The sequence below is a fragment of the Phoenix dactylifera genome, chromosome 11 (assembly GCF_009389715.1).
Source record: "Phoenix dactylifera cultivar Barhee BC4 chromosome 11, palm_55x_up_171113_PBpolish2nd_filt_p, whole genome shotgun sequence".
Lineage (NCBI taxonomy): Eukaryota > Viridiplantae > Streptophyta > Magnoliopsida > Arecales > Arecaceae > Phoenix > Phoenix dactylifera.
In genome coordinates, this window is record NC_052402.1 from 27,771,435 (window position 1) to 27,797,857 (window position 26,423).

The following is a 26,423-nucleotide window of genomic DNA, read 5'->3' on the forward strand; positions in this document are numbered from 1 at the left end:
TTTTAATAATTTTTTATAGGATTTGTTTGGGTGGAGTATGTCAAATTACAGGATAATCTAATGAATCTTGTGAATTACTTATTTAAAAAAATAATTACAGAGGAATTAAGTTTTAGCATGTTTTGTTGGTGAAAAAATTATTCTAGAAAATGTCATTGGAATAAGATTATTATGTTTGGTTGAAAGTAATCTTACATAGGAATATTACAAAATTTTAAACAATACCCTTGAACAAACAATTTAGGTAATAACATTTTTTCTTGCTGCATTTGTTGGCCATTTCTAACCTACTTACATAAACGTAGTCAATTTTGGCTATTTCAAATATTAAAATATATTTACATAAGTTAATAAATATTTTAAAATTAACTATGCATATATTAAAAAATATATTTCTTATTATAAATAAATTTTAGTATATTTTAGTATATAAATATATATATATATTATTAATAAATTCTATATTATATTTATTGATAATTAATAAATATTTGTTAATTATTTATCAGTAATTAATATTTATTCATAAATATATTTATGTATCAAATATATTGTTATTTATAAATATTATGTATCAATATATTAATATATTGATAATATATTAGTATAATTAATATTAATATAATATATATGAGGGTATTTTCATTAAAAAAATGATATTTTTATATATCTCCACCCTATAATCCAGTGTGAGAAAATAAATACCTCATACTAATGGTATTTGTTTTATCTTCTTTATCAAAAAATAGACATAGAATCCAACATTTATTTTACCATCTCTCTCATCCACTTTATGTACTGAATATGATAATCTGACTTGGAATTTATTTTCTTATACTAAATTATGCCAAACCAAATAGGCCCATATTGTTATATTGTATTTTCAAAAATAGTTGAAGAAAGAGAAAAAAAACTATAACTCACGCATTGCACGAGAATGATATTAATGATATTGATGAATGATTGGAGCATCCACTTGCAGGCTTGGCTTGTGTAGAGTTCTTCTGCCATATGGATGTTGGTATTAGTGATGAGAGTTTTAGCTTGGCCATAATTAAAATTTATTGATCAATATACAACAAAAAAATATTATGATTCGTTACATTCTATATTTATTATATTGACTTTATTATACTGCATTGTGTGGGATGTATGCTTGTAGATGTGGGAACAGATGATTGGGATTTTATTGGACCTATTTAGGTGGTGTTTGGTGATCCAAATGGAATCACCACATTTGATATGCTATATTCCAATGATTAAAGATTTTTGCGTATCCACGAGTAATCTATTTGCATGACCATATGATACCAAAACCATCCTTAATATATTCCATAAAGTATATATTTATTATTTGCATAAAATATATTATAATAAAGTATTAACATATTCCTTAATATATTATTTATGCATATATTCAATAGAAATAAATTTATTAATCCAATAAACTATTAATCCTAAAACGATATATAAATTTTTATTATAGAACTAATATTTTTATTTATTCTTATAATATATTAATTTTTAATATAATATGTACTTTGATTAAAAAATAAGGCAAATAAAAATGATGTGTATTAAATAATTTCATTGTATAAATGTAAAGAACAATAATATATTTCTATTATTATTGAATAATAGTATGAAAATATAATATATGTAATATCAATATAATATAGTATAATATATGTAAAATATAAAATATAAAATATATAATATTAATATAATGTATTAATAGTATATTGATGTATTAATTTTTTTTTAGTTTAAAATCACTGTCTTGGGATGATTTTAGAAGTCCGGCCTAAAGAATAGATATTCTATGGCTGATTTGAAATCACTGCCATCATTTTTGATATTCCGATAGTCACCCTATATCACAGGCTCAATTGTAATTCTAATCGGGTTGGGCCAGGTTAGGACAGGTCTTGGAATAAATCCGACCCGTTTAACCCACCGCTAGTCTATTAGTAACCCCGCCAGATCGAATGATGCTCGACTTTTGTTTGGAAGCGAAAAGGGGTCGAAGGATGGCGTTCAGTTTGCGGGGCTTGAAGGTATCGCCGAACTCGGCGAGTTTGGAGGAGGCTCGAAGGCGGACTTTTGATTTCTTCAAGTCGGCCTGCCGATCCATCCCGGCCATTATGGAGATCTACAACCTTCACGACGTCGTCACCGTCTCCCAGCTCCGCTCCACCATCTCCTCCGGGATCCGCAAGAACGCCCACATCACCAACCCCAAGGTCTGCACCTCTCTCCCTCGATCCATCCATCCATCTCCTCCTCTGGCTCTGGAATCGCATCTTTTTTACTTTTCTCGATTCACAGGTCATGAACCCTAAATTTCTGAGCGACTTTGGGCCCTTTTTTTTTATTACTATGATTATCCCCAAGTTCTCATGTTGGAAGTCACCGAAAAAGATCAGTAAACATTGCGAGGCTGATGCTTGGCTTATTTCATAAGACAAAATGGTCTTTGGACTTGTTTTGGTTGCCGTATTAGACTAAAGGATAATCTAGTGCAATACCCTATAAATTATTTGGATATTTGTTTTGTCGACTGATGCACTTCTCGAGAAATTACTATAAAAATGCCGACATTTCTTACAAGAGTGATTTATACTTGTCCAAGATAGAAGCAAACAACCTCTTTTACGTGGACTATGTGCAAGCTTAGGCGATTTTGTGTATTTGAATGAAAATTGGAATATTATATTTGTGGTTCGGAACGAACTTTGGGCTTTTAGATGTGAAATTTGGTGCTTGATTTCTTTTTTTTTTTCAAAAAATGATTTAGTAAATTCAGATTAAAATATGAGTTTGTCCGGGCATTTGTATCCTTATATGGGGATGGGGATTGAATGAGGAAGAAAAGAAAAAACCAACAGAGGCTGTTTCCTCAGAGTGAGCATCATATCAAGTATCTATGGTTACATTGCTTGATCTTTCTGGCAAGTCATAGAAATTTTAAGAACACATCCTGGATAACTTAAGCAAACTTTTGAAGCAAGAGAAGGTACTTAATTTTCTCTTCCAAAGGCACAAAGCTTTAAATGTTTAGTCTCCAAGTTGGTTAGAACATAAAATCCTCTTAATGCTCAGTTTTATGGTGCTTCACTAGTTTACAAACTCACATATGAAATTCACCTTCCTCTCCTTTCATCAGTAAGAAGCCCCTCTTAATCTGGTTAAGAAATCGGCATTGTGTCATTACCATTAAAATTTAAAGTTTATATGTGTCATGAATATATTGCTAATCTTTGATAGGATACCTTAAGCTGTCAATTTGGCTTCCTGAGTATTCTTTTCACGATGTTAAAAATAGATATTGAATTGATCAAAATTGTTATTAGATATGGATCTATCCCTAGGGAAGTTTTAATGTTCACTGATAGTTTCCCTGTGTATCACATTCCTTATAAAACCTGTTTTGAAGCACTATTTTGAATAAGGGATTTTCACTTAATAGTAATTTTATTTGCCTTTTGTTCATAATATTATGTTTGCTAGATACTCTATCATCCTTTTGTGCTGCATTTTTGAAAATCTTTTCACCTTCTCAACTACATAGTTATATAGGGCTACTCTTCATCTTTCTTTGCTAATAGTTTATGTAATATGCTTGCTAACTCTCTCTCTCTCTCTCTCTCCCCCTCTCCCTCTGTATAAAGCAAACTCTTGGGCTTGGGGCCCATATGTCTTCATTCCGTTCCATACTTTATTTCATCTCCACCTCTCTTCTTATATTTACACCCTTCTTTTAAATAATACACCTCTCAATGCAATGAAGGAAGAAATAAAAAGTCCAAACAAATTTATAATTGGCTCCAGAGCTATTCATCAAATTCTCCCTTCTCTTGGATAAAACATGTGTATTGCACGTGGCAGATACTAGCACTATAAATATGTAAATTTCTCTTCTCTTCTCTTATCTATTAGTATAATGCAGACTACTTGAGCCTTTATCTGATGCCCTTGAGCACTCCATCCTACTGAAGCACTGCCATGTGTGTCCGCTTATGATGAACTCTGTATACATTCCCTTTAATAAACTATACTCTTGCTTGTTCATTTCTTGTTTATGCAAAGTGCAGCTTAGAAATAACTTTCTGATGTGGCTATATCTTTCGAACTCATCTTTTTAACTAATCTTTCTGGTAGTGTAGTATATTATTATGATAGTTATAATGATGATTCTTTTGATGAGGCAGCTTAGTGTTATCAATGTATGTCACTAGACTATTTGAAAATAAGTAGATGATCTTTCTCTCCCCGACTTTATTTTCCTCTGAAAGGTCTAGTTGCTGGAGTTAGAGAATTTTTTTGTGAGACAAATCTTGCATAATATATCATATAAGCAAAAAGGGAGAGAGCTTAAAGCATCCTATAGTATCATTTAGAAAGGAAGCATGAAGATTCTTGCATTAGGTGTTAGATCAGTTTGGGTTTATTCATAAAATTATGCATGTGCACATCTTTGGTTGAAGTAAAAAAGGTGTAGGATGGAATGATGCAGTCCCCAAATAGGACTCATATTTGCAATAGGTATAAAAACTTGTTCATTCACATTTTCTAGTCAGCAAGATCCTTAAATCTGACACCATGGTCTGCTGAACCGACCTGTACCGGTCGGTTCAGCCCGAACCGGACCGGTATCGACGGGCACCGGTCCGGTTCCGAGGTATAAAACGGTTCCGACCCATATTGGGTCGGAACCGTTCGGTTTGATGGTTCAACCGGTGCGAACCGAGCTGGTTCGCACCGGTATATACTCGAACCGGTGCGAACCGCTCGGTTCGCACCGGTTCGGGTCGGGTATTTTTGGTGGGCCAGAGGCCTCTGGCTAGCCAGAGGCACTTTCAAAAGCGCCACACTGTGGCACTTTTAAAGTGCTGCTTTGTGCGGCACTTCAATCGAAAGTGCCGCTTTGTGCGGCACTTCGTGCGGCACTTTGAAAGTGCCGCGCTGTGGCTCACAGTGGCACTTTTCAAAGTGCCACAGTGCCTCAAGCCCTCAACGGTTGGCTATAAAAGCCGACCGAATACTGAAGCGAAATCCATCATCTTAGGTGAAGTATTTTGCAGAGAGAAAGGAGGAGAAAAAGAAGAGAAAGGCAAAGACAGGCATGAAAAAAATTAGAAAGGTCGAAGAGCGTCGTTTTTCTTGAAGAAAAATCCAGCAAAAACTAAATAAGGTAAAATTTCTTTCCCCTGCATTGTTTTTTTAATATTTCATTTAAATTGCTTAAAAAAATTAAGTCAAAAATTGCCAAAAAATAGGAAATGATTCAATGATTCCATTTCGTCTTGAATTTTTTATATGTTGTCGATATATGGACGATGTTAATGGTGACATTAACTTTTGTTTTTACAGAATTTATATAATTTAAAATTTAATTAAAAAATTTAAACATTAATTTTTAATTGCAAAAAAATAGAAATTGAAAAAATTTAATGTGGTTGTAGGAATGGAGCCGTCAAGGAGAGGGCAACCCCAAGAGCGTAATATTGGCTGGGAGCATGGAAAGATGTTCGGTGAACGGCACCAGTTTCCGTACAATTATTGCCACAGGTGCTTCAAAGGAGGAGTAACCAGATTAAAACAGCACTTAGCTGGTAATTCTCGTGAGATATCTGCATGCTCGGAGTGCCCACCGAGCACCCGTCAGCTGATGAGGAAAAACCTCGCTGAGATCAAAGCAGCCAAGGAGAGAACTGCCAAGAAGAAAGCGGAGGTGGAACGCCAAGCTGCAGAAGTACCTTCCTATCACTTGATGGAGTCACAGGAGATCGAGGGTCCAAATGAGGAGGCACAGATCCAGGCTGCCATGCGAGCGAGTCTGGATGACCGGTGGCAGCAGGAGAAGGTGGCGAGGCATCGGGCTCGATTTGGGCCCTCGTTTTTCGAGTCGGGCGCCGGTTCTGGTGGAAGCAGACAAGATCCAGAGTTTCAAAGGACAACCTCAGTCAGAGAGGGCGAGAGCGAGGGCAGAGGGCAGAGTTTCGACTGGCTTGCGGCCCAGCAGTACGAGCCCGAGCTTGATGAGCCAGGATCGCCTCGACGACCAGCCAGCATCATAGCCACCGAGGCTATGGTCGATCCACAGCAATGGGCTGAGCGCAACATTCCACGCACTCCTACAGTTGATATGACATGGCTAGAGGGGAGCCAGTCAACGTATGACTGGTACGATGCTTCCGTTCAGAGAGATGATCCTCTCATGCGAGGACGAGGACGCTCTAGTACCCAGTCGACTCGATCAGGAGAGCGTCAATCCCAGCAAAGAAGAAAAGGAAAGGAAAGGGCCCCAATGGAGAGTGTTGAGGAGGAGACTTGGACCAGCAGCGATGAAGGTTCTGGTGGTGATAGATCTACTAGCTATGAAGAAAATGGAGGACAGTATGGTACTACTTATGAGACACAGCCGGAGGAAGGTTTTCGATATACCGGCGAGTCTCAGTTTACGCATGCTACACAAGATACGGACCACGGTAGGCCGTCTGATATAGGCCGGTCGGATACCATTGCATATCGAAGAAGAGCTCCTTGAGGTCGTTCAAGAGGCCAGGATGCAGCTGCAGATGACCTCCCATGTGGAGTCGGATCCATTGATGTATCAAGTTCCGAGTCTTCCTATTATCCGCGGCCTCAGCCAGCCTATGGATATGGTGCATCGGAGTCATCTTCCGGTGGCTACTATCCTGCGCAGTCCAGAGGGTCTTACAGGTCGGATTTTGGTGCCGGCATATTCAGATGGGCCCCTTATCAAGACACGTCTCAGAGCCAGAGCTTCAGCGAGAGATCCGAGAGTTCTTATGACCCGACGTGCATTCCTCGAGGATTGAGCATACAAGTCTACAATGCCGCTTGGTTAGAGGGATGGGTTGATCTGCCTCCATATTATGCTGATGATCCAGATATTGACGAGAAGCATCGCCACTCAACCCGATTTTAGATATCCGAGAGTGCTTTAAATGTATGTAATTGATTGTATCTTAATTTGAAAATATTTTATGTTCTTCATCTCATTATTTGAATCATTTGGAAGTAATAAGTTGCATCATCTAGTTTTAACCTTAAACCTAAACATAAAAACATAAAAAAAAATCCAAAAGTGAAAGAACTCCAAAAAAAAAAAAAAATGACGATGGGGTCGAAACCAGGCCGAATGTGCCCTATCGGTACGGTACCGGTTCGGCTCGGTTTAAGAGTGACTTGCCTCCATGAGCAATAACAACCAATTCAACTCTATCTTGATAAAGCACTACTAAGAGGAGCAAGAAGAAGAACAAAAAAAAAAAAATATAATTCTGCATTAAACTCTATATGTTTATCAATAACAATTTTGCATACAACATTGGTCTGATGGACCTTATGCAATACATACTTATGGTTACATTCTTTCTTCTTGTCAGTTTCCTTTATCTTATTTTTATTAAATCGGCTAGACATTTTAGATCTAGGTTGCATTTTTCTCTTTGATAGCAGTTTTCCGTACAATAAAGGGCAGACCCTAGTGCAATGCTAAGGTTGCTCCATTGTGATCTGCGTGTCACGGGTTCGAAATACATAAATAGTCTCTCTGCACATGGTTAAGGCTATGTACATCTGACCCTCCCTAAACCCCATAATAGTGGGAGCTTTGTGCATTGGGATGTGTTTATCTTAAACTATTTTCAATACAATATTTATTCAAATAACCTTAAGCAACACGTACTGTTACACTCTTTCTTCTTGTTAATTCCCTTTAGTTCATTGTTATTTTGTCGGCTAGACATTTTATTCTAGGTTGCATTTTTCATCTATTTTTTTTTTACTTGCTAACTTATTTAAAGTTCAGCATTGAATTTTGAAAAATTATTGCCTAACCATTTTCTCACTGTTGTTGGCATTGATGGGAGCTTGGAACTCAGATGACGGTTATCCTTTAACCTTTTTTTTAAAAAAAAAATTAATTCGATGCTAACTAACATTTGTGGTTAAGATTTTGGAGACGCTACCAAAAGAGAGTCCTGTGCTAGAAAATGTAGGAGAACATACTGTAATCTGTGAATGAATAATTCGAAACAACTGATAAGAGCATACATTCCTGAAAAATGGTGATCATTATCATCGATAGCCAGAATTAAGAGCCAATCCAAAAAAAATTGCTAATAAATCAGTTAGGTCCTTCATAGAGGTAAGCATGTATAGATATTCTAAGGATAAAGTAGTTCCTTCTGTAGAGGTACACCATTTTCAGCAGAAACTTAGAGTTTGTTGTGCTGGAATCAATGAGAAGGGTGCTGTCAAAGAGAGGCTGCCGATCCAAAAAGGAAAGAAAATTGATGCAGGACCCCCTAGGAATCTGCAATGCATGAAGGACCTGAAAAATAGATTAAACAAAGGTTTTATAATAGTTTGCTGTCCAATTGAGAGCATGGAAGGAGTGAACTAAATTTGAAATTAATGACTGTAGGATGAACAAAAATTTCTTTCCTAATGTTTTAGCGGTGAAGATAAAGGTTTGAGGACCTAATTTAGGGTATGCAGCAAAAACTTGGCATATATTAAGTTCAGATTTAGTTAATTTACAGAAAATTGAACGTAATAGTGACCAAACATCTGAAAACTAAGACTGGAACTTCTGAACTGCTGAGAAAGGAATTAAACTTGCATAAATGAGTGATTTAGCACAGTGGGCAATAAATCCTGCAGAGTTAATCAGCATAAATAGCAACTTAATATTAGTAAGAGCATAAATCTGCAGTTAATAATGGGAGCAGCAATTTTATCCAGCAAGAATTGAGAGAAGGGAAAAGAGAGAGAGAGAATAGGAAGATGTTTTAATAGAGGTAGAGAAAAGAAATAAGAAAAGGAGGGAGAGGATGTAAAGCCCAAACATGGCTGCCGCTGGCCTTTCATTTCTGCCTTTACACTGATATGGTCAAGCTTGCAGGCCGGGAGCTTCAAGTGTTGATTGCTTGACTCAATTGTGTCTTAGTTAGTCGAGTCATTAGGGTCTTATTAGTCTTAGATTTGCTGTTTGTCATTAGTTGTGTCCATGTAATTTCCTAATATTTTCTTTTATTTTCTGTTGTTTTGCTTAGCCATTAAGTTATTGGGGCTTATATTAATGTCTGTGTTGTTATAATTTTATCTGGTCAAAAGTTACTTGGTTAAGGCTAATTGAGCATGAAGTAATGACCGACTTGTAATTAGATTTAAGTGAACTGTTTTTGTTGCGACTCACATCAACATTATCCATAAATAAATAGTGGGTCCTCCCACTCCAAAGGGTTTTCATGTAATGCTGATTATGATAATATGTCAACGAATAAAAAAAGAGATCTTTTTGTTTAAGTTCTCCTTTATGTGGGACAAGTGCAGACATATTTTTCAGAACCAAACTGGACACTAGCCTAGCTAGGGGCCTGTGTCACCGGTATTGGTCTAATGGCTGGGTCTATCAGACTAAAAGCTATTAAAAATTAAATTATATTAAAATCAAGGTCCACCGAATCAGTACCGGATCCTTACCGGTCGGCGTCTAGTATGGTTCGATACTAGTTCGGTACTGGACCAAACCGATAGGGCGTGCTGGTTCACGAACCGACACACCCTAGTTTTTTTGGAGTTCTAAAAAAAATTAATTGGTAATTACTCTTTTTGAACTTTTTCAATAATTTTAAATCTAATTTGATGTTTTTTTGATTTTTCTATGATCTCGGTTTAATCTAAATGATGCATTTTATTGCTTTAAAATGATACAAATTATAAAATGAATAATATAAAATATCCTTAAATCAAGTAGTGACGTGTAAATTAAAAAATAATACAATCAATTGCATACATTTAAAGTCCAACATACATACCGATTTTTAAAATCGGATCGAGTAGCGATTCTTCTTGTAGATATCCGGATCATCAGCATAGTCAGGGGACACATCATCCCCATCCCTCTAACCAAGCGGCGTTGTAATCTTGTACATTAATCCCATGAGGAACGCGCGTCGGATTATAAGCACTCTCATATCTCTTGCTGGAGCTCTAACTTTGAGAGACCCTCTAGCTAATAATACGACTGTGGAGTAATCCATCTGAATATACCGATAGCAAAATCCTACCTGTAAGATGCTTTGGACTGTGTAGGATAGTAGCCACCGGAAGATGCCTCAAACATATTATATCCATATTCATATCCGTATGGGTCATATGCTGCCTGTGGCTGTGGGTGATAGGATCCGTTATACGACTTAGAACCTGATACGTCTATGGATCCTACTCCACGTACGAGGTCATTTGCAGCTGCATCGTATCCTCTTGAATGACCTCGAGGATCCCGTCTTCTATATGCAATCGTATGCTCGCGGGCTCTATTAGATCATGCACCGTAGTCCGAATCCTGTGTAGTATGTGTAAATTGGGACTCACCGGTGAATCGAAGACCATCCTGCGATGGTATCTCATGAGCAATGGTCTCCTGTCCTCCACTTCCTCCTTGGCCGGCAGCATAATCTTTAGAACTGTCATCGCTGCTGCTCCTGGTCTCTAAATCTAAGTGTACTGACTCCTCCACTCTTAATTAGGGCTGCAAGTGCCTTTTGTTTTTTTTGGTGTGTTGGGCAGCTGCCTTCTTATCATTTATGGCCTTTTTCTGCCTAGTTATGCTAGGAGGATGTATGTCGCCCTTCTAACCAAGTCGACCGGATAGCGTAGTGGCCTCGTCTAAGCATCTCTTGATCATATCTTTGAGAGGATGTCTTGGATATGGAGTCGTGTGGTGATTGATTCCTCTGTGGCTGTGGCTGTGGCTGATCAGCTGAAAGAATGCATAGAATATTGCACTCAGCCCATTGTCCTGCATTGACCCTTGCCTCGCTGGCTACGAAAGTGGCCGGTCGTGGAGGTGATCCTGCTCGTTAAGCTCCAGCTCCTGCTGCTGGCCCGCAAGCCATCCGATCACAGGATCATTCTCATCATCAACGAAAGCACTATGGATCGAATCTATATGCTTGAGCTCCACTTCCTTCTGAATGCATTTTAGCCTCAACCTTAGATTGTAGTGAACATATACAAGATCGTTGAGGCTCTTCTAGTAAAATTAAACAAGTGCATGAGCAGTCTAATTTTTAATATTCTTGCTTACCTATTAGATGCAAGTTCCTACTTATTTGGTAGTCCCACTACCGCTCAATAATGTCGATGTACACCTGGGCATGCGTCGGATCTGTCTTAATGATCTGAGTCCTTGCCCTCTCCATCATGTGATACAGAAAGCCCATCTGGGGGTACCTCTCGCTGTCTACAATCCGAAGCACTTCATACAATGGTTTGATAGCATTCATTATTACAGTGGCCCACTGCCAGAATGTCTGCCTCATCACCAAGTCCTCGACACTGCTTCTTTCAGTGTCGACCCTCGCATATCTACTTTTCTGCCACTCAAGACTGACAAACATCTGACGTAGGGCTGCTTTCTTCTCAAGAATGCTATCAAGTGCAATATAATTGGTAGCAAATCATCTGACTTCTGGTCTCAATTTTTTTTCTGCATACCTCCTCATCAGTGAAAAGATCCATGTATGGTTATAAATATATCTGGTGATGGTTTGGGGTGTCTCCACTGTCTGCTGCACCTTACGAATCTTTATAATGTCCATCAAATGAGGTCGATACAATATGCAGCATATGGAATCCAGAAAATATGTGGCCGCTGCTTTATCAATATCTTCTCGGTGGCCTTATATTGCGGCCGATTATCAGTGATGACCTGCATGACATTCTCCTCTCCTACCTGATCAATCGTCTTTTCCATCAGATTGAGGATGTACGCGGTGTCGTGCACCTAATTAGAAGCATCAGCTGACTTGGGGAAGAAAATTTTCGTATCACAATATGTCAGAAAGTTGATGATACTTCGCCTAGTAGGACGGTCAAACCATCACGCATCACAGTCAATCCATATGTGGGCCACTTGCTCTAATAGGAGGCAATCCATTTTTTAGCATCTTCTTACTGTTAAGAAGCTCACCATAGATGTCCTTCGAGCCTAGAGGATCTACACCGGGATTGGCAGCCTATATTGCGAAAATGACAGACCTGTAGTACGTATTATTTATCATATTTGCTGGGATGTGGCTGAAGTGGAACCAGGATCCAATAGCTCGCCACATATTCTTCTTCAGTATTGAGTCAACCCTCTGTTGCTTCGAATTTCTGCTAGAGAAGGTATATGGGTCTAAATCATGGATTGTTGTTGCTGATGGAATCTCTGGCTGACTTCTTTCTGCTACCAAAAGCCTCCAACATAGTTACAATCCGGCCACCGCCTTGCTGACGGCCTTTCTGACTAAGATGGTCCTCCTGAACTCTGGATCTGGCTTGCTACTCGTAGAACCGAAGTCCGACTTATAGTACGAGTGTCCAAATCGAGCCCTATGCCTGGCCACCTCATCTTGCTGCCACTGATCATCCAGGCTTGCTTGCATGGCAGCCTGGATCTGTGCCTCTTCATCATTTGAAGCGGATGTCTTCTCTGATTATCTGGAGTAATAGAAAGCTATGCCGCTCGACGGTCCACCTTTGTCTTCTTCTTGGCAACCTTCTCCTTCGCTGCTCTAAAATCAGAAATGCTTCTTCATCAGCTGTTGAACCTCCTGTGGATATTTTCGGCACATAGATACGTTGGGGTAACCACCAGCTAAGTGCCGCTTTAATCTAGTTACCCCTTGAACTCTGTGTTGCACCAGTTGCACTTTCAATAGTGTTGGCCCGCGAGCATTTGCCCATGATTTCAGGCAATGTCATGCTCTGGATTTTTCTTTTTCCTTGATGGCTCCATTCCTGCGGATTTATCAAGTACGTTAGTTTATCAATTATTTAAAAATAGTAAAATTTCGTTACGATGAACATAATTTGGTTACCTCAGAAATTACATCTAATTTATCTAATACATAACCCTATTTTTTATTTTTTAGTTATTTAAATATTTTTAATATTTTATAAATTTAAAAAAATATGTTTAAATAACATAAATTCAGAAAAATATGATTTCTACTGCAGAAGTTACCTCTGAATTATGTAAGACACACTACTAATTTTTGTAATTTTTTGAATTACTTATATATTTTTAATTATTTTTTGAATTTAAAAATAATTTTTAAATATTAATATTTTAGCTCAGATCCATGTAGAACCCAACAATGAATGCTACATATATTTTTTAGGCCCTCGGACATGCATCAAAGGCAACTTATTTTTCAATTTTTTTCAAATTTAGGTCTAGGTCGTGCGCATGATTGCATCAAAACTTGAATGAATGAAACCAAATTTTTATGAAGAATAGCTTGCATTCCCCTAAATACGTTTTTGATTTTATATTTTTTTATTTTTTATTTTTTTAAAAATTGTTCTTTTTTAATCCAAAAATATATTTTTAATTTTTAAAAATTATAAATAATCTGAAAATTAAAATTTTTTATGTCAGTGTATACATCGTCTATAGATCTACACATATAAAAAATCAAGTTCATCGAAAATTTTGGCATAATAATTTTTTATTTTGTAATTTTCGAGCTATTTTTTCAAGCTCGATGGAAGAGAGGAAGCACACCTTATTTAGCTTTGGATATTTTTTTTTAATAGCCATAATTAGTGTTTGTGGATTTTTTTGGCAAGGAGAAGCGGCGGAGCCGCTTTTTTGTGTGGTAAAAGCAGCTACTCATCTCATATAGATCTAACGTGAGTACAACCATCCAGATCACAGGAAAGTAAAAAGTACAAAGGGGGAGGAGCATCTGATACGGACGTCCAAAGAAAATCTCCAGAATGCCGGACGACGAAGGAGTTAACCCAGTCTGCTGTTCGGTTCGCCTCCCTGAATACATGTACCGCCTGAAAGTCAGCCATCAACTGAGTCGTCCTATGAGACTCCCGGATGAGGGGATGACCATCCCCATACCGATCCACCCTCCAAATCCAGTCGATCACCATAGATGTATCATCCTCGAGGTACACCCGCTCGGTACCAAGCACCTGCCTTGCATAGGATATACCTTTTCAGGCTGCCCGCAACTCTGCCCCAACTATTGTAAGTCCTGGCGTGCACCGCCCTTCTGCTACTATCATCCTACCGAGGTGGTTCCTGATCACAAATCCGACCCCTTTAATCATACCATCCACAGACCTGCTGCCATCGAAGTTCACTTTGAGATAGCCAAGGGATGGGGGTACTCAAGAAACAAGGGCAAAACGGGGCGCTGAAACAGCGTGAAGAGTACCCAGATGTCCCTAGTCATCCCAGAAGTAACTATAGCGGCGGCCACAATGACCTTCCTTGCAAGTAGCGTCGCTCTGTCTACCACCATCCTCGGAGGCGACCTCCCCTCAAATAGGCCGGCATTCCTATCCAGCCATATATAGTAGGACAAGTATGCCAAAAATATCTCTGCCTCAGCAGATCTAGGACTCCGCACGGAGTCTCTCAGCAAATGGATCAGGTCCTACGCCGATATCGCTGAGGCGGGTAGGGGAACCGATGACTTTCCCCATATCTCTCGGACATTAGGGCACTGCATAAGAACATGCTCAATAGTCTCCTCGATATCTGCACACTTCTCATAGCACTGGGAGACCCCCATGCCGCGCCGGGCTAACAAGCTTCTGGTTGGAAGGTAGCCCGAAGCCACCTTCCAGATGAAAAGCACCACCCGAGGATGAATCCGAAGCCTCCATATCCAACCACCCTCAATCTGTCGAATTGGCTCCCTACTGATCAGAGCGTGAAGATCTCTAGCTCGCACCCGCGACCGCCCCGTCGGTGTCCATACTAGCCTATCAGCCTCTCTCGTGATAGGGACCGGCAGAGCCAATACCAACTTCGCCAATTGCTCCCCAAAAGCCTCCCGAACCATCTCCCTCCATCGACCCCCCTTTGCATCTAGTAGATCGCTGACCCTACATCCTGCTAATCTCGCCTGGTCCACCATGGTCGGTATGCGGCAAAGCGGCAACTCGGTCACCCATCTGTCCTCCAGAACATCGATAGAACGACCGTCCCCAATAGCCCATCTGATCTCCGGGAGCACCATCATAGCTCTGGCGCACATCTTTCTTTAGACCGGGGAGTGATGATGCCCAGCTCGCACACTAGGTATCAAAGCACCATACTTGGCCCTCATCAACGAGGACCATAAACTCTCGGGCTCAAGTTCAAATCTAGCCGCGTGTCTAGCTGCTAACGCCTCCCGCCTCACCATCAAGGACTGTACCCCCAATTCTCCATAGCTAGAGCCGCACACAACCTCCCACGCCATCAGGTGGATACCACCTCTACCACTGCTCCCCCATATAAAGTCCCTGAACAATAGCTCCAGGGATCTCAGGAATCTCACCGGGACGATGGCGTTGGAGAGTAGGTAGACAGGAATCGTTGTAAGAACCGATCGCACCAAGGTGATCCTCCCCATCATAGAAAGTGTATGTATCTGCCATCCCTCTAATCTGCATCTGATACTGAGCTCAATAGAAGTACAGTCCCTACTCCGCAACCGCCGGTCGGATAGTGGGACCCCAAGTATGTCACTGTACCCTCTTGCTCTTCCACCCCCAAAATCTCCAGTATCGAGTGCTTCATCAACAATCTAATCTTCGGATTGAAAATAATAGCGACTTGGTCAAGTTGACCCTCTGTCTCGATGTTGCACAATAATTCCGAAGAATCTGATCTATAACCTGGGTCGCCTGCCACGACGACCTAGCTATAAGAAAACAATCATCAGCGAAGAGCAAGTGGGAGATCGGAGAGGCGCCAACTACCGGTCTATAAACCTCCAATTCTTGAGTGACCACTGCCTGCCGTAGGGATCTAGACAAAACATTTGCACAAATAATAAACAGTAGCGGAGCCGCTTTTAAATTACGTTCGGAAGGCCTTTTTGGGCCTTTCCAACACCACCTGATGTATTTCAGTGGCAAGTGGCCCATACCCAACGCGGTTCGAAATCGGGTTGACTTGGTGCGAACCAGCCGATTCGCATCGAGTTGGCACGGAATCGGCCCGTTCCGGCCGGTAGGGGCCGGAACAGAATATGAATGATGAACCGACTCGGTTTTGCACCGGTTCGGTTCGGTACTGCTCGAACCTGGCGGTTCGGCTTGGTTCGATAGATTATAGATATATTTATAATGCCAATATTTTATCATAACTGGTTATGGTGCATCTGTAAATGCACATAGCCAATGCTAAAAATTTCAGGTATAGGATAAGTTTTAAAAAGATTTAGCATGGATCAAGGATTAATATCTTTCTCATAAAATTCTTTTTAGATTCATTTGGTAAATTATGTTCTTAATTTAGATAATTTTCAGTTTTTCAATGATCAACAAGTCACTACAACTTATGCACAGTCATGGAAATCCAACATAAAGAGATTTCCCTGTTTAACTCCTTGGAGTGCAGCAATGTCAGAATCTGTTGGTGGGAGTTTAGCTTGGTTTAGACTTTGAGGGGACAATTCTATTAGAGGTATTATGGAAATTGAAAACTTGGACTTATAGCTGCTTTTATAGTGTTACAATAATAATGTATCTTTGTAATGTGTCTTTGTGTTTAACAGACCTGGCCTCCTACCAGGTCCATATTTTGATTCAGAACTTAAATCTATTCTTCAGGGGAATTTCTTCTAAGAAGAAGTTTGAGCCTGGGTCATTGAGACCTGTTGGTTTGAGCAAACCTTGGCCAGATTTGGCTGGTTTCATTGGGTCAACTGTAATTCTTTCGGTAGAGAGCTCAATCGGACTTAAAGGCCTTGAAGTTCACCAGGCTTCTTGTCTGACTAGCTGGTTCAGTCTAGGTCTGACAACTAAGTCTGAGGCCCACCAGAGCAATGTTCTGTTATGCAGGGCCACTTGGAGTCGGCTTGCGAATACATAAGTTGACCTAAGAAAAAAATTAGAAAAAGATTTAGGTCAAGTGACTACTATAGGGACCTGATGTACAAAACAGACTAGAAAATGTGTTTTTTGATGATCAAAGTTACAATGTTTGAAAAAACATTCTGTTTCAGGTTTTTCTAGGAGGTATGGATCCCAGGTAAAGGAATCTAAAGTTAATTGGATGATTGGTTATAGTCGCTGGTTGTCTTGTAAGTGGTTCTCTGGTATCCTGGGCTGATTTCTGCGAAGTCTTCAACAATAGACCACAAATCTGACATATTTCTTTCAAGGATTAGCAAATAATTATAGAAAATAGTGGATAGTAAGAGAGGAGATAACTAGTTTATTAAGTCAAACTGTGGGATACCTGGCAGCAGCATAATCATAGAGAGCAATGAAAGGAAGGAACTAATGAAAAAGGAAGAATTGAAAGGAAGAGTGCAGAAGAAAGAGATAAGATAGAGGAAAAGCCAAGAATTTTTCTTCAAAAGAGTTCTATATCTCAAATTTGTCACTTTGCAAAGACCCAACAGCGACCAAAACAACTAGAAAACATTGTCTTCTACTCAAAACAGGGCTCTCGACTTACCTATGATTACCATAGAGCTCTTTCCATATAGTTTGATGACAAAAAGACTATTAATCAATCTAAAATCTGCTACGTCCAATAGCTTCGCGAATAACAACCAAATAAAAGGAATAAAATATACAATCAGTTGGTACTCTTAAAATCTCTGTTGGAAGCATGGGGGTGGGGGGGTGGGGGGGAGGTAGAGAGAAAGAGAAGGTAAGTGATCTCTTTCGCTGGACCAAATCTTGAACTTTGGTTGCATCGAGCACTTCAATATGCTTAAGCTACATTCCTAGCAATGGATGTGGTCCCAAAATACTTGAATTGTTTGCTAATCTCATGATTGGAGCCTTCCGTTGCTTGGACTAGTTATTCAAGTGCTTCTGCAGCTCATTCTCATGGTTGTCTCTCCCTCCCTTAAGCATTAAGGATGTTTGATGTTTGCTGCATCACCAGGTATCATATTTCTTCTTTCTCCTGTTCTTTCCTTCTCTTGAGTGCGAGGCTTGAACATGGTGTTAGACCATCTTGTATTGAATCTGGATGTTATCCCTCTTCTTCTTCCTCCTCCTCCTCCTCCTCTTCTTTTTTTAATCTTCCATTTACCCTCCTTTTTAATTTTCTTTTATTTTTGGTTTAACCCTAGATCAACACATTATAGGTTAAACTCTGGCTATCCCTTGCATGCTTTCTAATAACGAAACTTCCCATATAGTTAATTAAAAGATCAAATCTGGACAGAAATTTCAGCCGCATATGTTCTTAGTATCCAAAGCCCCTTCAACCCTAGATGTCTCCCTTCTCCAAGGCTGCCCCACATCCATAACCTGCTCATTCATAAAAAACTGTTGGCCAGCTATCCTTCCATATTTTGGAGTCTCAACAACTGTAAATTCTGGGACTTGAATTAAGTCTAATCTCTTACTTGGAACCAGATAGTTTAACCCCAAGTAGTTAACCAAAAATTTACTATTCATGGTAGTGTAGCATGAAGAGTGCTATGAATATCACATCCCCTTTTATTTCAAAATATTATTTACTAAAGTAACTCGCAGCAAACAATTGAAAAGGAAATAGTCAAAACTCAAAACTAAGACTAAATTAGAACCTTCATTTAACTTCAAGGCTCCTGTTCATTCCTCAGGCACACCGATTGGACAGATGTGGACCAAGTATGCCTTCATATTTTTGATGGTTGCACGATTTGAGCCTCCATGTTTGATCCGACAATTAGGAAACTTTTGGACTAATTTTTTCACACTGTTTATTCCCCCTTGTTGCACATTGGTCGCTTCTTGATTAGTATTGTATCAAGACTCAGTGATGAAACAAAAGAAACATATGGATAATTGGAGATAAATAGATATTGAAGAGAAGAGAAAGAAAAGGGAGCAAAAATTTCCTTAGGCCTCTCTCTTCAAAGCTTCTTTGCATTTGCACATGGGGGAGAAGGAAGATGGGCCTGAACTATTAGGATGAATGCTCTTGTTGTTGATGATTAAACAGGTTATGATGTTCATTTTCGAAAAAAAATGTTTCTAGGGCTTCAAGTTGGAAGTGTGGGTGCAAATAAATTCATATTTTATGACCTTTTAGTCGAAGTATAAGAATTATAATATAAGTGTTTATTTTTAAGATTTTCCAAAATGAATGCTTAAGCTTGACTTTTTTTCTTTTTTGTTTTCTTATTGAGGATACAAAACACTCTTCTAGTAAAGTTCGAAGTATATTTAAGAATTATAATGTAAGTTGTTATTTTTAAGATTTTCCAAAATGAATGCTTAAGCTTGACTTTTTTTCTTTTTTGTTTTCTTATTAAGGATGCAAATCCCTCTTCTAGTAAAGTATTAAGAGTGTCCATATGTTCTAATGATGATAATGCATAGAGTTAATTGTGAATGGGGATGTTTTGTCCCTATTATTCATAAGCTGAAGTCGTCTTTGATAAAGAAGAGTCTTCGATTTATGTGAAAAAAGAGGTAGTGGAAAATAATTAGGGCATGAACGAAGTAGTGAGGTCACTGTTATGAGGTTTGAGTTACTAGCAAGCTAAATGTTAAATTATTAATGATAAGACTCCTCACATAACATACACAATGTCAGAAAAATGGTTTTGCTAATTCACAAATTTTAAGTACAATATATGCAGAATAGATGGTAAAATTGTTCCAAAGTGAGACTTTTTGGATGTTTATATGTGGGATAGGAAAGTGAGAAATAAAGTCTAAATTGGAGCTGTGGCATGCCAGTGAAAAAATTCTAGGGCTAGTTGGATAGAGAAAGTAGAAGTATTAGCTAATTTCTCACCATAGCTACACTAGAGAAGAGCCTTTTGCCTCTGACACCAGTTGATGCAGGCAAAGAAATTGAATACATGTTGCCAGTAAGATATTGCTTATGACTAGAAAGAATACACAGTAAGGAGAAGAAAATTTCGGAAAGTAGTAACTATCAATTTCATTGATCAACTGACTTTTTATTGAGACATGAATCTTTAGCTAATTACACATATAAAGCCAGCAAAAGATTACCTGGTGGAAAACTCGGATTTTATGTTTTATATATCCCAAGAACTATCCAATTACCTCCTAAATGAGGTTTCTGTATAGGATTTATACTTGAATAATGTTCAAGGAAAACCAAAAATGAAAAATATAGATCTATAGTTGCAAAGCACATGCAACTGCTTGGATCAACTACCTTGAAGCAAAGTTTTATGTTTTCCTTCTCCCTATGTTCCTTTCTTCCTAAGTTTCCCTTCTTCCCATGTTTTCTTTCTTCCTAAGTTTTATGTTTTGCTTCTCTCTCTACTTTATGCTACAATTCCCCTTCAGTGCTTTAATGGTTTTTCAGTGCTACTATTCCGTTATATCTTTCCTTGCATTCCTAAGTAAGTTTCGATGGTTTTTTTTTTCTTCTAGTCATCTGTGTCTCTCCACAGTGAAGTATTACTTAATCCAATTTTCAGTACGGCTTTGCTTTCGAAATTATTGTTTTCGTGTCTCTCTATTTCCTTGATTCGTGTTTAGTACTATTTTTACAGCCATTCCATAGTTGGATTCATGCCCTTCTATTCTTATTTGTAGCGGCCAAGTCGCAAAACTGTATTTCTTCGAATTTTCATCATTCTTTTGATCTAGAATGTTTTTTCCTTGCTTGAGATTTGTGGTTACTTAATGTGACGCTGCAACTTATGTAGTGTGTCTTTATTTTATTAATTTGAGGCTCTTGCCTTGGTTGCGCTTTTTGTATTTAGAACCTACCAAGAAAATGTGGCATCCAGCTATGAGGAAAATCCCGCAATTAGGAAGATGTTTCGTTTTTCCTATTTTTTAGTTTCAAGGTGGGTGGGATCTCTTTTCCTTTTCCTTTGTTTTTTCTTTTGGGTTTTTTTAAGGGGGGAGGAGGGGTAATCATTGCTTAATACCTCATTCTCTCTCTCTCTCTCTCTCTCTCTCTCTCTCTCTCTCTCTCTCTCTCTCCCCCCCCCCCCCTCTCTTTGTTGGAAAGGAAGGTCTAGAAGAAAGTTTCTAGTAATTGACTCCAACATATAGTTATGTATGTAATTTTGATATGTTTGGACCATGTTCTTCATTTCTTAGACTAGCCTCCCTGTATCTGTGTGTAATCAGTTTCTGTTTAGGAAGTACAGATTCTTCAAATCATGTCTTCTTTTTTTTGTCTTGGATACTGATACCTGTCGAATCCTTTGATGTGTCTAATACTTGTGTAAAGCATCTTATTTTTCAATTTCTTTAGAAAAACACTCTAGATACTTTGCAAATTCACTTAAGATACTTCCTCAACACCTCCAAATATGAGGGGAGGGTGTTTGCTTTCCATTCCTGTTATTAACATCTTCGATGAATGGGTCAAATTTGTAGTCTATAATGTTAATACTAAGTCTGATGTACAGGTTGCAGTCTGTACATCTGAATGGTGATTAAACATGAACTACATTATTTTGGTAACCTACTAAACTTTATGGACGCTTTTTACTGACATTTGTGTATGTACATATGTTGTTTACTGCATGTATGCGTGTATGCACGTGCATGGCACATGTGTTTGTGCATGTATGTATATTTGAAATATATATATACACACAGACAATAACATATCCTAGCCATATCTTGTCCCATGTTTTCAAGGTTTGTCATTTTGGTATATTCGTATTATGCCATGCCCTTAATTTGTTCTGGCCATGACTGCACACCTGCTTGCTTTTCAGTCTACGTACGCTTCTATGCAGTCATGTAACATTTATGAGTCGCACCTTTTGCATGGAATCCAGTTAGTTTCTTCTGGCCTTCTTGATGCTTATTTAAAATATTCCCATTCTTAAGCTTCTACTACATAAATATTGAGTGCAATTTCTATTTAGAAAGCTTATTCATTTCATATATCTAATCACCAATTCCTCATAATTCACACTTTTCCAAATCACCAACTCTTCTGTAAGATACAGCTTCCTCTTGCTGTCTGAGTTTTCAATTTAACTGTTAACTCACACTTGTAATTGTCATTCATTTTTCATTCACTTAGTGTCTTGTTCAACTCCTTAACTGCCCACTGTGGCTATGTGTGTTGCTTCATTACTTTCACATTCTTCATTTGATATGATGATGTTTTGTCTTCTTGCTTTCTTTTCTAACCTTTTGGCCAACTTTTGGGTTAATCTCTTCTTTTTCTAAAGTTTATTGCTTTTTCTTGGAATCACTGCTAGCTTCTCATGCTAGTCGGCTGTACTCTTGGAATCATCCATTTCATCTTACCTGCAGTGATTTTAGCCTCTACATCCCTTACCCTTGTTTTTGATACGTTATGTCCTCACGACATTGAGATTAGTATGTTTCACTTCGCATGGTCTTGCATGCCATGACCTTTCTTCAGAGGTGTGAATTTCTCTAGATTCATATCATAAAATTCAGATTTTCATCATGTTTGACATCTAAAAGTGGTTTTTTTCCTTATTAAATCTCTTTTAAAGAAGGTCAATATCATGTAACTTCAATCTTGTATCACCATACCATAATTCCATCGGCATATCTATCTTTTTGCTAAAATAGGCCTATCTTGACTCTTACCCTCTCTGTCAGCTGGTTATCTTATTGCCATATTCATCAGCATGAATTTTTTCATTGTTCGAGGTTGCCATTTGAAAGTTTCACTTGCTTTTGCACGATACCGCATTGGATTTTTGTTCATGGTTGGACCAATATGTTGCAATGTCTTTAAGTCTTATCATAATTGTGTGCTTCTCTCGTGTTAAAATATAACCATGCTTTCAGAAGCTTCCTTCACACCATCTCTGTATCAGAACTTGTCACCATTTTCTCACCTGATAACTTCTGTCTGCCGAGTCTTATAGAATTGCTTGTGATCCTTCATCCTTAGTTTAATGCCCTCTAGAATCATCTTACTCATGCTTCAGATTGCACCGTTGCCAGTTCTGGCAATGAATTTTGTTGCAATTTCTCTATTTTGCTCTTCCTTACTTGGAAGTGGTTTGAGTGTTAACATTGTGCAAACACTTTTGGCTGAAAACATGTCTCAGGCATGCCTGAGGAGCAAGGCACACTCAGCAAATTCAGCACATTGCATACCTCAAGGTGAGGTGGCTCCATCAAGGTGTTAAAAATGTCTGCTGTACATGCACCTTGCTAAAGTACAGCAATGGCCCAGAAAAATTTTACCTTTGTGACTGGTGTGTTGTGTATGTGATTAGCTGGGTGTGTCTTCTGATGGCTGTGTTCATGTATGTTGGTGATGTGTGTTTGTGTGACTTCTACTGGATGAGCATTGCATTCTATGTGTTTGTGTGTGTTTTCTGTTTGTATTTATTAACTTTTGCCAAATAGGTTTAACTTTATGAATTCATTATTTGCTTAGGTGTATATACATTCATAAATACCTACAAACATAGGTGTCTAAAATATGTATATACATATGTGCATATAAGTATGTTCGTACATACATATATACATACACACTAGTAAAATGCAGGTGCTATGCACGTGACAAATCCGCTTCTCTATGGTTACCTTATAAATGGTACATCCAATTCTAATGAAAGTCCTTTTATTAATAATATCTTTATTAAATTTCTATTTTTGGAAGGAAAACCACATATCTTTAGTATAGATTTAGAGGTCTTGACATTTTCCCCCTTAAATATATATGAATATATAAATGATTACAACCTCTTGCTTGAATACACCTAGTATATGAGATTTTAAGGTGGGAAAATGACTCGTGCGGGAAATACAATACGAGGAGATGTTCTCTCTTTTTTTTTTATGGAAGAGGAGGTTGTCTTTATGACTAAAATATTTAAGGATGTTAATTGCTTCTAAGAAAGAGATGTGGATTAGTTGAAAATATATAGCAGAGAGAGATAGAGAGAGACTCTAATCTCTCCAATCTCTCTAATCGAAGTACTTAAAAAACTTTTATTCAAATTAATTAAGTATTTTAAGAGTGAAAAGACTGATGTAGCTGGGGTTATAGGGGGGGAGAGAGGGAGATGAGGCACTCATTTAATCAAAGAAAGAGCAACACTCATCATGTATTCTTTAGGACTCATATTTAGATTAATTATTAGATTAATTGAATTAATTCATCAGGATATTTTTATCATTTATATGAGGGTGACCAAAGACTCCAATATGACCAAAGACTCCAACTATTTGCTTTTACGAGTACTATGCACACACATACTTTAGACACATTTTATATATTTATTTATTTATGTTTATATTTTGTGCCTTACTTTGTTCAGGCACGTGCCTTGATTTGCTTCTTATGCTTGGATACTGAGATCTTGGTGCTTCAGTGTGCCTTGAGCCTTTAATAATGTTGCAAACACTTAAGGGGGCGTTTGACAACCCCAACTGGATCACCACGGTGATCTAAGATCCTCGGTGATCCGAATGCCAGGGTGATTTGATCTCCGGTGATTTAAGATCAATGTGTTTGGTAGGCCATGGTCCAGTGATTAAAAATTTTCGAATATTTATGAGTAACATGTTTGGTATGGTACGGAGATCCAAGATCACTGACCACATAATACCACAAATATACTTGATATATCTTAGATGGATTTTTTATGTATTTTTAATTCTCATGAATTAAAAATGTAAGTCAATATACTAATTCCTATAATAGCTCCATAATTCTGTCACATATTCTACTTTTAGTAGCTCTTATCATATATTTATTAATCATATAAAATATATTATAATAAAATATTAATATATTTATCAATATATTTATTATTAATATATTTTATAAAAATATATTTGTTACTCCTATAAATTATTAATCTTATAAAATATGTTATTTTTCATTATAGAATTAATACTTTTATTTATACTTATAATAGATTTTTTTAATACTAATAATTATTTTGATTAGAAAAATAAGGTAAATAGGAGTCATATAGTAATATAAATATAAAATATAATAATATATTTCTACTAGAATTTAAAATTATCCTTGAATAATAATAGGATAATAATATGATTAGAAATATATTATAATATAATATATTATTAATATAATATATATTATTAATATAATATATAATATCAACATAATATATATATATATATATATATATATATATATATATATATATATATATATATATATATATATATATATAACATAATATTGATGGTATATTGATATATCAATTTTTCTGCTAACTTGAGGGGTATTTTTGTTTTTAACTTTCAACGTAGGATCACTGCCCTGGGATGATCTTGGATTTCCGACCTCAAGGACAGATATCCTACCACCGAGTTGGGGGATGATTTGATGAGGAGTGGAGGTGATTTAAGATCACCACCATGTAGGATCACTGTGGTGCAACCAAACGCGGTGATCTCATCACCTCCACCCACATCACTCTTGATCCTAAGACGATCACCCCATACCAAATGCCCCCTAATACGTTGTTTTTATGGCCGAGATTCAATCTGTGTTGTGTACTTTTGACAGTTGTGTGCTGCTTGCATGTATCAATTCTTTCCTTGAATCAGTCAATATTTGTAGCAGCGGGCATGTCTTGGAGGAACTCAATAATGTAGGAATTCTCATTAAAACACAAAAAAAGCTGTAGCATCAAAAGTTTGATCCAAGGATTATCCGTAATAATTGTGGTATTGTTTCTGTCCATCCTATTATGTATGCATATAAATCTATACTCTGCTGCATGCAGCACAAGACAAAGTCCAATTCCATGTTACATATAGCCTTATTGATGGCAATGAGGTTTGACTGTCATAAGATATCTGGTTGTAGGTTTAGAGAAACTGCAGGACGTCTAATTTGAGTTGCTTTTATTTTTGGCAACAGGTAATTGACGTGCTTCTTTTCAAGGGAATGGAGGAGCTCAACAACATTGTTGAGCATGCAAAGCAACGGCACCATGTAATTGGCCAATACGTCCTTGGTCGCGGAGGGCTTGTACAGGACTTGGGCCCCAAAGACGAGGGAACTTCTGAGTTTCTGAAACAGTTCTATGCAAGCAACTATTTCTAAACCAAGTCAAGACAACTATGAGTTGCATTTTCTAGTCTGTCATGTTTGGTGTTGATAGGTCTCTTGACCATTGACCATGGTAATAAAATTCTGAAAGCATCCAACTCATTTTATGTTTTTGTTGGAGAAAATTAAGCAAGATTTATGTAGCATTGATGCTGCAAAATTAAGAGAAATTTGCTGGTCTAAAATCCAGGACAATTCTTTGAAGGAACTAAGTTATTATGCAGGCACAGAATGGTGTCAGACAAACCATGGTAAGGTTGCTGAAAGAATGCTGCTTGTCTAATGTAGCTCATGGAACGCTTTTATTTTCTGAGCAATGGGAACTAGTGTTTAAAATGTAATGCTGCTTTATTATTTAAATGTAGAAATGGCTTATACCGGG

The 26,423-nt window shown here is 37.7% G+C and overlaps 1 protein-coding gene across 1 annotated transcript; it reads left to right on the top strand.

Annotated features, from left to right (window-relative positions):
- Positions 1 to 1,983: 1,983 nt before the first annotated feature.
- LOC103695479 (NADH dehydrogenase [ubiquinone] 1 alpha subcomplex subunit 6) lies at positions 1,984 to 26,401 on the top strand. Its single transcript, XM_008776818.4, has 2 exons — positions 1,984 to 2,243; positions 25,850 to 26,401. Exons 1-2 carry the CDS (start codon positions 1,989 to 1,991, stop codon positions 26,033 to 26,035), a joined length of 441 nt encoding a protein of 146 aa, XP_008775040.2. The 5' UTR covers positions 1,984 to 1,988; the 3' UTR covers positions 26,036 to 26,401.
- Positions 26,402 to 26,423: the final 22 nt, after the last annotated feature.